The sequence below is a fragment of the Myotis daubentonii genome, chromosome 2 (assembly GCF_963259705.1).
Source record: "Myotis daubentonii chromosome 2, mMyoDau2.1, whole genome shotgun sequence".
NCBI classification, from domain to species: Eukaryota; Metazoa; Chordata; class Mammalia; order Chiroptera; family Vespertilionidae; genus Myotis; species Myotis daubentonii.
The window spans coordinates 138,917,313-138,933,035 of NC_081841.1; the positions used below are offsets into that span (position 1 = coordinate 138,917,313).

General features: G+C 40.9%; 1 protein-coding gene across 18 annotated transcripts in view; it reads right to left on the bottom strand.

Moving 5' to 3' along the window:
• Positions 1 to 15,723, bottom strand: part of NAA16 (N-alpha-acetyltransferase 16, NatA auxiliary subunit) — a 94,049-nt gene that overhangs the window by 65,744 nt on the left and 12,582 nt on the right. For 16 of the 18 annotated variants that reach the window (XR_009451345.1, XM_059684753.1, XM_059684758.1 and 13 more), the window contains 2 exons: positions 15,519 to 15,676; positions 12,052 to 12,186 (listed from right to left, as the gene is read on the bottom strand). Coding sequence is in view for 17 of the 18 variants with exons in the window: in XM_059684753.1 (XP_059540736.1) it covers positions 12,052 to 12,186; positions 15,519 to 15,676 (293 nt within the window). In the remaining variant the exon portion in view is untranslated. The remainder of the gene's footprint in view (positions 1 to 12,051; positions 12,187 to 15,518; positions 15,677 to 15,723) is intronic. The other 2 variants (XM_059684759.1, XM_059684762.1) reach the window with 2 other exon arrangements.

Sequence of the window (15,723 nt, forward strand, 5' to 3'; positions counted from 1 at the left end):
ACTTCACAATCCAGCAGTTTCAGTTCCTGTGTGAACCTAAGGAGCAGCCTGACCTTCAAGGCTCTGGTTAATGCCAACTGCCCAGACACAGGAATTCAATGACAAAAAAAAACCAGATGGCCAACTCAAGGATGCTGAGTTAAAAATCCATATTAGGACCAGCAAGGACACTGCCTGCATATCTACAGCCCCTCCCCCTGATCTCTGTTCTGCTTTCCTTCTCCCTCCTTTTAAAAACCTCTGCCTGCAACAAGATCTTAAGATGGGTTTTTGAGGACTGGGGAGAGTCCCCCATCTTCTCAAGATGCCAGGACCTGTCTCACAAGTTTGGCTTTCATTGCTGCAGGCAGAATTCAGATTTCAGTTACAATACATGAAAACAGATACACATCCACTAAGATGACTATCATCAAAAAATTAGACAATAAAAAAAATTAGACAATAACTGGTGCTGCGGATGAGTAGAAATTGGAACCCTCATACATTCTTGGAGGGAATACAAAATGCTTCAGGAAAACAATTGGGCAGTTTATTAAAAAGTTAAATGAAGCCCTGGCTGGTGTATCTCAGTGGTTACAGCGTCAGCCCAAGCAACAAAGAGTTGCAGGTTCAATGCCCGGCCCCAGTCAGGGAGCATGAAGGAAGCAATCAAAGTGTCTCTCTCACATCAGTATTTCTCTCTTTCTCTTTCTTTCTCTCTCTCTCTCTCCCCCCACCCCCTTTTTCTCTTTCTCTCTCCTCCCTCCCTCCCTCCCTCCCTCCCTTTCACTCTCTCTTGCAGTTGTAAAAAAAAAAAGAACTCTTACCATTTGCAACAGCATGAATGGACCTAGAGAGCATTATGCTAAGCGAAATCAACCAGTCAGAGAAAGATAAGTATTACATGATCTCACTCATATGTGGAATCTAATGACCAACATAAAATGATGAACAAAAACAGACCCAGAGACATAGAAACGTCTAACAGACTGTCAAACCACAGAGGGAAGGCAGGAGAGTGTGTAGGGGGGGCGGGGAAGAGATCAACCAATGAACTCATATGCATATATGCATAGCCCAAGGACAGAGACATGGGTGGTGAAGGCTTGGGGGGGGGGGGGGGGCAATGAGTTGGGGGAAAGGGACATATGTAATACTCTCAACAGTGAAGATTTATTTTTAAAAAAATCAATGGAAAAAATATTCTCGGGTGAGGATTAACAACAACAAAAAATGTTATGGTACTTCCGGACATGGACTAAAGTGTAGTTATGAAAATATAAGTATGCCCTTTATGTACTGAAAGGGAAGACACTCCCAAATAAATCAAGTGGAAAATAACAGTGGCTCTAGTATGTTATCATTTTTGTTATGCCCTAACCGGTTTGGCTCAGTGGATAGAGCATTGGCCTACGGACTGAAGGGTCCCAGGTTCGATTCCGGTCAAGGGCTGCTGGGAGCCGGTCCATGCTTGCTGTTTCAAGGGACCTGGCATATATGGCATACGGTTCTTAATATGTTTGCTCACCTTCTTGGCACTATGTGTTTTAACCAAGGTCACCTCTCCGAGAAAGGTTGAATCCCCAAGTAGGGATTTTCCCCTGAAGTTAGGGAGGGAATAAAACCCCTCAACTAAGTGCCAGGCGGGTAATTAATCCCTTTAACTACGAACAATCATGCTTAAACTACATAATCTTTTCTCCCTGGAATGGAGATAAGAAACGCCCTAACCTTTGTAATAGAGATTGATAGGATTGAATCAACTGGTATAAATACAGTTGTAACAAGACAGAAACACTCAGAACTCAGAACACAGGGCTTGGAAGACAGGACCAAGAGAGACAGAGCCTAGGCACAGAACCTACACAGAACGTTTTCTCTAGAGACAGAAGAACTTCGCTGGAGAGAGCATGCCGGAGGATCCTGGACAGGGACTGGCCTCGGAGCCTGGAGGCAAAGCCTGGCGAGAGAGCATGGCAGGGGATCCTGGACTGAACCTGACTGCGGAGATTGGCAGGAGAGCCTGACTAGAACCTGGTGACCGAACCTGGCTGGAGATCTCAGACAGAACCTGGCTGGAGAACCTAGCGAGGGAACATGGCTACAGAACCTCTCTGGAGATCCGAAGCAGAACCTCTCTGGAGATCCAGACCAGAACTTGGCTGGAGATCCGGGCTAGAGATCCTGGCTAGGCTGCTGATCAACTGAACGCTGTCTCCGTGTCATTCCTTCTTCGCCGACTCCGTCCACACCTTTGGGGAACCCCTGGACCCGCTGGGGCAGGACCCCGGCAAAGGGCATGTACCTTGGTTGCGGGCACATCCCCAGTAGGGGGTGTGCAGGAGGCAGCTGATTGATGTTTCTCGCTCATCGATGTTTCTAACTCTCTATCCCTCTCCCTTTCTCTCTGTAAAAAATAAATATTTTTTTAAAAAAATTGTGGGGGTTGGGGGGACAATGGAGAGATAAGGACACATATGTAATACCTTAATCAATAAAGAAAAAAAAGGTTAAATAGATATTTACCAAAAATACAATTTCATTCTTAGATATATACCAGAGAGAAATGAAAACATATATACACACAAAAATGTGTACACAGATGTTCATAACAGCATTATTCGTAATAACAAACTAAAATCAATCCTTGTGTTCACCAATTAATGAATACATAAGCAAAGTGTCATATATCCATAATAAAATAGTACTCAGCATTAAAAAGGAATGAACTACCAATATATGCTCTAATATGGATGAATCTCAAATACATGCTAGAGAATAACAGAATCTAGAGACAAAACACTACATTATGATTGCCTTTATATTATTGCATGTCCATTACTTCTACATATGGAGAACTATATTATTCTACAAGTCTTCTCTGAACTAGACTCTGGGATAGAGATAGAACAAAGAGGATTTGCCATACAAACTCTGTATTGAGATTTATTTGATAAATGAAAAAGGTCTTTCACTCCAGCAGGTAACATTAGTTTAGCTATCATTCCAAAAAAATAATATCTTGCTTTTAGAGTAACTTTCAAAGAAAAAGTTCTCATCAGGAAAATATGAAGAGGATGATGTTAGCAAAAATGGTGAAGACCTCCAAAAACTCATATCTCCGTAAAAGCAATAAAGAAGCTGTCCAAAAATCTCAGCATCACCTTTTTCAGAACGCTGGAAATTAATCAAAGGTTTGTAGCTACCTGGGAGCACTTATTGAAGGAAAATGGCTGAATCTTGGTAAGACCAGTGAGCTCTGTAGTGTTTTAACTTGCCCTAGTCCTACTACATGCTCTTTAGCTACACAGTATCTTGAAAAATAAGCTTGTGTTCTCAGAGCAGCCACCAGAGAAAACAGAATAAAGCTGGAGCTCTTTCTAAGTCTCCTTCCCAAGGAACTGTAATTGACCCCTCAGGTAGTTCCCCGGAAGACCCCACATATAGGCAAACACAGAGCTTACCCAGAGCAAAAAGCCTTAGGGGGAGGAGAGGGCCAGAAACAATGATAGACAAGTGTTTACCTTTACAGTGCCTGAAGTGATAAATAACAGTCTGCGCAAACAATAGATTAACCAAAAATCTTAAAGGAGAAGCTAGAAAATGTGATGTCCATTAGGCTTTGAAAAGCCACAGACACATAGAGGTATGCACATACTCAGTAAGACCCCAGGAAACCCTAAGCTCTCACCTCTTGCTGACCTTGACACTACATAAACAAGAAGCAAAATCAAAGGCAGAGTTATAAATTGCCTGACTCAGTGCTGAAGGCATACCCCAACACACCTATAGAAAAAATTAACACAAACAAGTTGGTTCTTTGAAAGACCAACAATATTGACAAACCTTCGGCTAGAATAACCAAGAAAGAAAGGACTACTAAAATCAGGAATAAGAGGGACATTAGCACAAACCTTACAGAAATAAAGGGAATATAAAGAACTATTATGAAAAGTTATATGCCATCAAATTAAATAACTTAAATGAAATGGATTAATTCCTAGAAAAAATACAAGCTACTGAAACTCAAGAAGAAATAGGAAATCTGTTGTAGTAATATATAGAAACGTTTAAAAATGCTTTAAAATGTCTAAAAATGTTAAAAAGGTTTTAAAATGTTTGAGTTAACTTTCTTAAAACCTAAAGTGTGATATTAAGGACACATACCCCAACCCACTGCCCTGAAGCGTGTGTACCCCATAGATAAGGATTTGAACGTCAGTTACTAACTCAGAGTGACTTGCTAAGATAACCATTTGTGCGAGTGATGTATTCTCCCTAAATAACCACATGTAGCCCCTCGCCCTGCTTGAGATTAACATGCGTGCACTGATGTAACTCATTGATAGCCACCTGAACTGCTGCGGGTACAAAACAGGCTTTAAAAACGGGTCCTGACCAGCCAACGGTGCTGGCCTGTTGAGACAGCCACAAAGGCACGTCGTCCTTTTATCAGTCCGGCAAGCAACGCCGCTCCACGCTCCTCTCTCTGCCAGATGACAGAACGGCTAGTACCTACCGAACTCTCGGGTGAGGAACGCCGGCCCCCTGCATCCGGACCGGACCAGCCCAGCTGCCGGACCTCAGAGGACAGCACCACTGGGATCCCCTCAAGCCTGTACCCGCAGCATCAGAACTTTTGTGAGTAATAAAGTGCTGTGTGATTTGCAACTGCTTACGTTTCATGTGGTGTAATTCCTCCGGCAGTTAGTTGAATTATTTTGCATACGCTTAAAACTGAAATTAAAGCTTCTAGTCTTTTTGGTCCTAGACCTGCCCTTTGTCCTGCTTGTGCAGAGTAGCCTCTTCACTAGCAACTACTTGAATGTCCCAACACCTGCACGGTTAAAGGGACGCCTTAGATCAACACCCCAGATCCTTTCCCAGGATCTACTTGAGACAAAATCTAATTAGACCAATAACAAGTAGAGAATAAATTAGTAACCAATGAACTTTCATTAAAGAAAGGACCAAATGTCATGGCAACCTTCACAAACTTCCAAAAAAACAAAAAGGAACACTGCCCAACTCAATCCATGAGGCCAGATACAGACATCAAACAGAAAGAAAATTACAGACAATATCTCTTATCTCAATATCCCTTAACCTCACTATCAAAGAAACACAAAAGAAAAATGAGATAAATGTCTTTACATCTAGGAAACTAGAAAAACTAATAAAGCTGACAAGGGTCAACAAGGATGCTGAGGAAACAATAATTGTAAAACCTTGCTGGTAAGCATATAAATTAGTACAGCTACTTCAGAGAGTGTTGACAATAATACTTAGTAAAGCTGAAAACACACAGCTACAACTCTACAATTCCAGTTTTAGGTGTACACTGAAGAGAAACTCACAAATGTGGCTCATGAAACAGCAGACAAGAATCTTCATTACAGCACTGTTTTTCAATAGAGGCAAAGTAGAATGGATAAACTATGGCTTACTCATATAATGAAACTCCAAACAGCAGTTAAAAATGGGTAAACTAGCCCTACATGTATCAATACAGACATCAAGAAAAATTGAATGAAAAAAACCTGTATATCATCCATAGAGATTTTTAAGTATACAAAATAATACTAACTTTTTTGAACTTATACATAATGTAAATGCACTGGAATGACATACCAATTTCAGAATAGTGGCTACCTCTAGGGAGGCACATGGGAGAACTTTAGCTATTTCTGTAATTTCATTCCTTTAAAAAATAACAAAATCTGGAGTGATATGAATAATGTTAATATCTATTTAATTTCATGTGTATATTTTCGTTCTTTTCTATTTTACAAATTAAAATGTATTTATTAATGTTTACATCAAGTATAAAGCAATATATATTAGAGAAACAATTCTTAGTCACAAAACTTTCATTTCTTTACAGTCTTTCCTTTGTCATTTGAATATTGTTGAAATTAAAGTGTATAAACATTTTTATATTATTTATTTTGCATTAAAAATTCTGGACAGTTAGCTCAGTTGGTTAGATCACCATCCCAATATGCCAAGGTTGCAGATTCGATCCCTGGTCAGGGCATATACAAAATCAACTAATCCTATCTAATAAAGAGGTAATGTGCAAACTGACCATCACTCCAACTCACAAGATGGCCGCCCCCATGTGGACACAAGATGGCCAGCAGGGAAGGGCAGCTGTGGGTGATCAGGACAGCAGGGGAGGGGTGTTGCGGGGGGACCAGGCCTGCAGGGGAGGGTAGTTGGGAGGAACAAAGGCTGCAGGGAAGGGGAGTTGGTGGGGACCAGGTCTGCAGGGGAGGGCAGTTGGAGGTGAACAGGCCTGCAGGGGAGGGCAGTTGGGTGCGACCAGGCCTGCAGGGGAGGGCAGTTAGGGGTGACCAGGCCTGCAGGGGAGGACAGTTAGGGGCAACCAGACTGGCAGGGGAGGGCAGTTAGGGGTGACCAGGCCTACAGGGGAGGGCAGTTAGGGGTGACCAGGCCTGCAGGGGAGGACAGTTAGGGGCAACCAGGCTGGCAGGGGAGGGCAGTTAGGGACAATCAGGCCAGCAGGGGAGCAGTTAGGTGTCAATCAGGCTGGCAGGAGAGTAGTTAGGGGGTGATCAGGCAGGCAGGCAGGCTAGCGGTTGGGAGCCAGCAGTCCTGGATTGGGAGAGGGATATCCGACTACCCGTTTAGGCCCGATCCCATCGGGGTCCCAGATTGGAGAGGGTGCAGGCTGGGCTGAGGGGGACACACACACACACACACACACACACACACACACAAGCACGAATTTTGTGCACTGGGCCTCTAGTTCTATATAATAAAAGCCTAATATGCAAATCGACCCTATGGTGGAACAACTAGAGGAACGACCGGTCGCTATGATGCGCACTGACTACCAGGAGGCAGACGCTCAACGCAGGAGCTGCCCCCAGCCCACAGGCACCAGGCCAGCCAAGGCAGGTGCCAGAGGGAGCCCCCCAATCACCCCACCGGTCGCCTCACAGATCAGCCCTGATCTCCGGCCAGGCCTAAGGACCCTACCCATGCACAAATTTCATGCACCAGGCCTCTGGTCAATGCATAAATAAGTGGAAAAAACTGATGCCTGTCTCTCTCAGTCTTCCTAAAATCAATAAATAAAAAATTTTAAAAGAAAGAATTCTGAATCCCACCCCTTTTTTTGAAGTTATGTATTTTTTATTTTTGTTCATCTCGTTTTAGGGATTTTTTTGTTTTTCAAGAGAAATGTTTATGCCGAAACCGGTTTGGCTCAGTGGATAGAGCGTCAGCCTGCGGACTGAGAGGTCCCGGGTTCGATTCCGGTCAAGGGCATGTACTTGGGTTGCGGGCACATTGTTGGGGACCAGAGGACATGGCAAAGCCCTGGACTCTACCCTATGTCGATCCTGGAAGGTTTTAAGGTCAAAGCTCAGGAAAGGCTTAAGGCTTAATTAGAGTTTGCAGCAAAGTGGAACTAGACAAGGCTTGACCGAGGCACGACCTCTGTAGCTAAAAGTATCGTAGTAACTGTCAAACATAGATGGATCTAGGCAAAGCTTGCCCAGTCTTGCCCAGCCTGTAACAATCTGCTACTTCCCTATAATGGGCCAAGCCCTAGCAGTGATCTATGAAGCATGACCAGTCACACCTTAGCTATAAAGCAGTGTGTGTAAAGAATAAAGTTGCTGGTGCTGGTGCTGGTGCTGGTGCCTTGTGCCAGTCCTCCCAACCCTGTCTCCTGGTCTTTCATCCCACTCCGCCTCTACCCATCGGACCCTCTCCAAGGTGCGGGTCACCGCAGCACATCCCCAGTGGGGGATGTGCAAGAGGCAGCTGATCGATGTTTCTCTCATCGATGTTTCTAACTCTCTCTATCTCTCTCTCCCTTCCTCTCTGTGAAAAATCAATAAAATATATTTAAAAAAAAAAAAGAGAAATGTTTATAACTGGATAGCATTGCAATGGAAGCAGCTTGGGATGTTGGAGCTATTGTCAGCCATTCTTTCAAGACAGCTCCCTTTACTGAATTAGCATTAGGGAATAAACAATCCTTGACCGTGATCAAAGATCAAAAGATCCCAAACCTGGTGAGATATGCCAGCCTTCGCCAGGGGGGTTAGTCACCAAAGACTAACCTGGAAGTGGCTTAATGGACATGGGGTGGATAGAGAAGGCCTAAGTGTAGCAACCACCTGCTCACAGCTGCTATTAACCCTATAATGACTAAAATGACCCCTCCACTCTATTTTTGTGTTGTTTCTGCACGGACTCCAGAAAAGTGAAGGCTGCCAATCCAAGTAGTACTCAAATGTGAGGAACTGCTAGTCTTGGATTTTTTTCCCCATTAAATTCAGCTGATGATGTAGATCAGTAGAGAAATGTAAATAGATTCAAATTTTTTTTTAAATATATTTTATCGATTTTTTTTTTTTTTTTTTTTACATAGAGGAAGGGAGAGGGATAGAGAAAGAGAATCATCGATAAGAGAGAAACATCGATCAGCTGCCTCTTGCACATCCCCCACTGGGGATGTGCCCGCAACCCAGGTACATGCCCTTGACCGGAATCGAACCCGGGACCTCTCAGTCCCCAGGCTGACGCTCTATCCACTGAACCAAACCGGTTAGGGATAGATTCAAATTTTAAAAAGAGCCGAAATGCAGTTTGTTTTTACTATATCAAACTATGCCAGTGCTTTATTTAATAACTGGAGGCCCAGTGCACGAAATTCATGCACTCAGGGCTAGAGGGGGGTGGGGGGGTCCCCTTAACCCACATTGCAAGAAGGTGCAGGCCAGGCTGAGGGACCCCACCAGTGCACGATCAGGGCCAGGGAAGGACGCAGGAGGTTGACCAGCCAGGGAGGGACCACAGGAGGGCTCCAGGGCGTGTCTGGCCAGTCTTGCTCAGTCCCAATCGGCCAGACCCCAACAGCAAGCTAACCTACCGGTCAGAGCGTCTACGCCCTGGTGATCAGTGCACATCATAGCAAGAGGTTGAGTGGCCTTAGCATATCATTAGCATATTACGCTTTGATTGGTTGAATGGCCGACTGGATGACCGGACACTTAGCATATTAGGCTTTTATTATATAGAATTCTCTTCTGTCTCATGGCATATGTCTACTTGCTTATATATTACATTGTTAATTAAGCATTTGTAATTTTATATGTAATATATGCATTCTTTGCCAGTTATATTATATAGACTATGAACCTCATATGTATATATATAGGAAGACAGAAATCTAACTCTACCACAAGCTGCACAAATGTTATCTAAGCATTAAGTAAGTATAGTACATAGGACTGCTAATCTCAGTTTGCTCTGTGATGTCACGTGCAGAATGTACAATTAACTGGTGGTTTCCTCATACTTTTGATACTACTTGTACCTGTATATCTTTTAGAAAGACACTGATGGAGTCTGTATCCCTTTTGTACTTTTAATACAATAATTGTACATATTGGTTATATTTGTCTGGAAGATGGTAGAAATGTACTATGTTTATGCTTCTACATCCACTTTGTATAAGCTGGAAAAAAAATAAATATAACATAAAAAGAATTCTGGGTTTTTTTTCCAACCACAGTTTACATTCAATACCCTTCCACACCAGTTTCAGGTGTATAGCAAAGTAGCCATTAAACCATACACTCTAGTATTCCTCCCTGCTGCCCCTAGCATCTACCTGGTGCCATACCCTGTTATCTTGACATTAGTGATCACATCCTCCATGCTACAATCCACATCTCTGTAGCTATTCTGCAACTACCAATTTGTACTGCTTAATCTCTTCACTTTTATATATATATATATAAAATTGATTTTTTACAGAGAGGAAGAGAGAGGGATAGAGAGTTAGAAACATCGATGAGAGAGAAACATCGATCAGCTGCCTCCTGCACACTCCCTACTGGGGAAGTGCCCGCAACGAAGGTACATGCCCTTGACCAGAATCGAACCTGGGACCCTTGAGTCCGCAGGCTGACGCTCTATCCACTGAGCAAAACCGGTTAGGGCAATCTCTTCACTTTTCACCCAATCCAATCCCCCTATGTTCTGACAGCTATCCGTCTGTTCTCTGTATCTATAAGTCTGTTTCTATTTTGTTTATTTTGTGCATTAGATTCCACATATAAGTGAAATCATATGGTATTTGTCTTGCTCTGACTGGCTTATTTCATTTACCATAATACAGTAAAGCCTCAATATAATAGACTAATTCAGGCAAGGCGGTGTCCATTAAAACCAAAAGTCCATTATAAAATATGCAATTTTTCTGAATGCATACATTAAAAATTTGACAAATTAGTTTAGCTGTTTTTACTTATGTAGACACGTGTAATTAAAATTAAGTATGTATGAAAAGTTTAATTTCACAGAAGAGTTTTCTACATGTATTACTGTAACTTTTAATTACTGAATAGGTTTAATAAATGAGTGCGTTCACCAGTCAACAAGAGTACACAAATGTACATGGCTGAGGCATGGCTTAGCACACACATTAGAACACTGGCCTGTAAGAGTGTGTTAAATCTGCTACAGAGCCCTAACCGGTTTGGCCCAGTGTATAGAGCAGCCGTGGGCAAACTACGGCCCGCAGGCCGGATCCAGCCCGTTTGAAATGAATAAAACTAAAAAAAAAAAAAAAGACCGTACCCTTTTATGTAATGATGTTTACTTTGAATTTATATTAGTTCACACAAACACTCCATCCATGCTTTTGGTTCCAGCCCTCCGGTCCAGTTTAAGAACCCATTGTGGCCCTCGAATCAAAAAGTTTGCCCACCCCTGGTATAGAGCATCAGCCTGCAGACTGAAGGGTCCCGGGTTCGATCCTGGTTAAGGGCACATACCCAGATTGTGGACTCTGTCCCCGGTAGGGGGCATGCAGGAGGCAGCCAATCAATGATTTTATCTCATCATTGATGTTTCTACCTCTCCCTCTCCCTTCCTCTCTGAAATAAAATATATATATATATATATATGTGGAAAGAAGAGTTCAAAAAAATAAAACTGCTACAGAAAGTCTCCTCATATGACAACCAAATCAATTACCTCAAGTAATGCTGTGTGATCACGCCTTAATTATTTGCTGAACATTATTTATGAGGGGTGACTCTTGGATTTAATTATGTAGACTATACTTGTAGACATGTAGTATTTATTTATTTTGGCGAAATTACTACAGTGTTTTTCCCAACATATGGCCTATTTGCTAAATTTGTTAAAAAAAATAACAGCAAATTAATAACAAAACAATAACCTGTTAATTTCTTATAAGTAAATCCTGGTTAAAAGCATTTTAAGCCCTGGCCAGTTTTGCTCTGTGGTTAGAGCATCAGCCCTTGGATTAAAGGGTCCTGTGTTCCATTCCAGGTTAAAGGCTTAAACTCAGGTGCAGGCTCGATCCCTGGCCCCAGTTGGGGGTGTATGCGGGAGGCAACCAACTGATGTGTCTCTCTCACATCGATGCTTCTCTCTCTCTCCCCTCCCCTTCCACTCTACCTAAAAATCAATGGAAAAAAATATCCTAAGGTGAGGATTAATAGATAAATAAATAGATAAATTTTTTAAATTTAACAGGTGTTAATTTTCACGTATGGCATATGGTCCGGAAATTTTGTCCAATAAATCCAAAGTCTGTTAAATCAAGGTATACAAAATCAGGGTTTACTGTATCCTTTAGGTCCATTCATGCTGTAGCAAAAGGTTAAGATTTCCTTCTTTTTTACAACTGAGTAGTATTCCACTGCGTAAATATATCACAGCTTTTTCATCCACTCATCTGCTGATGGGCACCTCGGCTGCTTCCAAATCTTGGCTATTTAAATAATGCTGCAATGAACATAATTCCTTTCAAATTAGTGCTTCAGGTTTCTTCCGTTACATTCCCAGAAGTGGAATTGCTAGGTCATAAGGCAATTCTAATTTTAATTTTTTGAGGATCCTCCATACTGTTTTCCATGGCAGTTGTACCAATGAATTCAGTTTTCCCGTTTTTCCATAGGCCACAAAAGTTTAACTCACCTTTGGGGGTTGGGACAATATAGAAGTTAACTATTTTATTTATGAAAGTAGGAAAAAATGTTAAAATGAACTTACTTGCTGTGTTTGTCTAAATTCTTCCAATAGTTTTAGTGCCATGTCGTAATCTTTCAGCAAATGGTATGCAATAGCATACCCAATCCAGGAAGCACGCTGTGTTGGGCGCAACTGAAGAAGCTGATACCTTGTCTCCTTTAAATAAATAAATAAATAAATAAATAAATAAATAAATAAATAATTTTTTTTTTTTTTTAGCTTTTTAAAGTTTCTGTAAAGTATTTCTGTTCATCACAGTTTTCAGGAAACAATTCAATATCTTTAATTCTTTTTTAATGTATTCAATTAACAAATATATGTTCCACAATAAAATACTTTCTGTGTGCCTTATCTAAATTATTTAACTTGTAAAATACCTCATATAATGCTCATTGTAAGACTGTCACTGAAAAGTCGGCCCTGAGGCTCCTGCTTTTGGGCTGACTTATAAAATTACCTTTATATAATAATTTCTTCTGGTAATTACATCTTAAAAGAGAGACTGAGATAGTTTTTTACTGAACTAAATTTTGCTGTTTACAAAATTATTATATGAAATTACAATGGATTTACATTGTTATAGTAGGCTCCAGAGACAGGATGGAATTCTCAAACATCTTTTCTTTTTTTTCTTTTTTTTTCTCAAACATCTTTTCAAGCAGAAACACCACTGCTGCCACTCTAAGACAGGTCAGTATCTATTACATTAGGAAGAAAACACCAGAAATTCCACTATGGCTATCCCAAAAGAATCAAGATATCATCATTAACAGAAAATACAACCTCCTTACACAGACCTCACTTCTTCACTGCTCATATCTGCCTCCAAGTTTTACAAAAGTGCATCTGCTTGGAGGAACAGGTCTCAAAAAACACTAGCTACAATGAAATTTTGAAAATGTAGTGTTTAGCTTCCCTTACTCTGTTGTTAGAACTGGTGAAAGGAATGCCAAAAGGGCCCTAACTGGTTTGACTCAGAGGATAGAGCATTGGCCTGTGGACTGAAGGGTCCCAGGTTCAATTCCAGTCAAGGGCATGTACCTTGGTTGCAGGAACATCCCCAGTAGGGGGTGTGCAGGAGGCAGCTGATCGATGTTTCTAACTCTCTACCCCTGTCCCTCTCCCTTCCTCTCTGTAAAAAATCAATAAAATATATATTTTAAAAAAAAAAGGAATGCCAAATGGAATAACAAGATCAGATCTTCTTTTATAAAAAAATTACCTTTGATGAAACAACTTAGTATCACGCCTCTACTTTCATGTGTAAGTGTCTGGTTCCTTTTAGGCATATAAAATTACTGGAGGTCCAGTACACAACATTCGTGCACTGAGGGGGGGGGGCATTCCTCAGCTTGGCCTGCACCCTCTCTTGCAGTCCGAGACCCCTGGGGGGGGGGGGGGTGGTCGGGCCTAAGCCAGGAGGCAGACATTCCTCTCACAGTCTGGGGCTCTAGCAGTCCAGGACCCCTCATTCCTTACCACCTGCCTGCAGCAGTGGCCAGGAGAGGCTCCAGCCCACCGCTGCACTTGCCAGCCATGAGCCCAGCTTCTGGCTGAGGGGCCATCAGAGGGCAGCTCCTGCATTAAGTGTCTTCCCCTGGTGGTCAGTGAGTGTCATAGCAACCAGTCATTCTGCCGTTCAGTCAATTTGCATATTAGCCTTTTATTATATAGTATGCTATTATCACTCTCATTCCTTATTTTCATTATTGCTTCTGTTACTCCACCCCTTCATTAAAGTCTGGGTCAGTTTTCTTCTCTCTGCCAAATCCCACCATTATCCTGGGCAAATGGAACACCGTAGAACACCCATCCAACAACCTATCTTACATCTAAAATTTCCTTATCTTTAATGATGTCCTCTACCCCTCTTCAGGGACCCACTCCTACAACCACATCCTAGACCAGGGATTTTCAACTGGTGTGCCACGAGATTTTCTAAAACATGCAATATCTGACTATCTAGTCAGGAGTCAGATGCACTGACCTCTTTTCCCTTAGATTGTCAAATAAAAACATGAAAGCAGCCAACACAATAGCCATCTGGTGTGAATGAATAAAAATTATGAATTTTTTTTTGGTCAGATTGGCAAAAAATATAATCTATTTTTTGGTGTGCCACAGAACTTTAGTAATTAGCTTATATGTGCCATGAGATGAAAAAGGTTGAAATCGCTAAGATTGTCAAATAGAAAAATGACAACAGTCAACACAATAGCCCATTGATGTGAATGCCCTGTCTTGAACCATAATACATAGGTCATATAACAGAGTTTTATCTTATTGGTCATGCTACATAAGGTTGCATCTAATTGGTTAATTCTTGGTACTAGAAATCCTTATATACAAGTAAAGGCACCTGATTTTTTTTTAAATCACTTTGGAGTAAAAAGGATAATTACTATTATTATTATTTTTGTAAACCAATCAAAATTATATCTTTTTATGATCAGATTAGCAAAAATATATATTTTTGGTGTGCCACCGAATTTTAGTAATTAGTTTAAAAGTGCCATGAGATGAAAAAGGTTGAAAATCACTGTCCTATTTGCCACCCAGAAATCACAAAAACAAATTATCTCATTCTCCAGCCACAGCGCCTATGCTGCCAACATTTTCACTCAGTGACATTCCTACCCTTGTTCTTAAGAGGACACCATTAGTAACTCTATTTCCTTGCGTCCTTCACTTCTACCCACCAGCTCTTTTACTTTCATTTATTTCACTATCCCTCTTAGGAACCACTCTGTTGCCAATATTCTTAATTTCTTTGCCTCATGAATATAACTAATGTTAACTCTCACCACACCCAGGCTGTTAAGTACTGCTGAAGAAAAACCACACAATCTTGAAGAATGATTATATCAATCTCAGCAGAACTCTTTAAACATCTGTAAAAAATCTAGGCATAGGGTATAATGACTTATGGCAGAAGGGCAAAAGTAAAAAGTAAATGAAAGACAATTTATTTAAGAAGTGTTAAGAGTTGGTGGCCTCCTTCACAAAAGAAAATAAGAGAATTACGTTTTGGACATAATGAGTTTAGGATACACATGGAGATGTTCAGCAGAGCTGAAGATGCCAGTATGGACTACAGAAAGACTGATGTATGGCAATCCTCACATTATTTTATATTTACTAACCCATAATAAAGAAAGCTAACTAATCTCTACATTTAGATTTCAATTATAAACATTCTTTTTACCAAATTTGTAAATGTCAAACCAACAAAGAATATAGTACAGCATTTGTACACAGGAGATAGTACAGTTTTTTTTTAAAAAAAGCATTAAATAAAGTTATCCATTGTTGATAATGCAGTTCTACAACTATTATTGGGGAAAGGTCGCAAGTGACTTTCCACTTCTAGACTATAATGAACAATCAAATCTACATGATCTTGGCTTACACTCACTTCATTCTGAATTCACATGTTTTAAATTATATCTATCTGTTAAAATGTGTACACTTACTATTAGAGTACTTACTCGGTAACCTTCAAGGTCTCTCATTTGGATCTGCAACAGAGAGAGATCCCTCAAAATTTGCAGATTATCTTTATCTAATTTCAGGGCATTTCGGTAACACTTAATAGCTTCATCATATTTCTTATCAGAACGCTGCAAGAGTCCATATACATGCCAACCTATTAAGTTAAGGAAATACAGACATTCACAGGTACTAGAAAATACT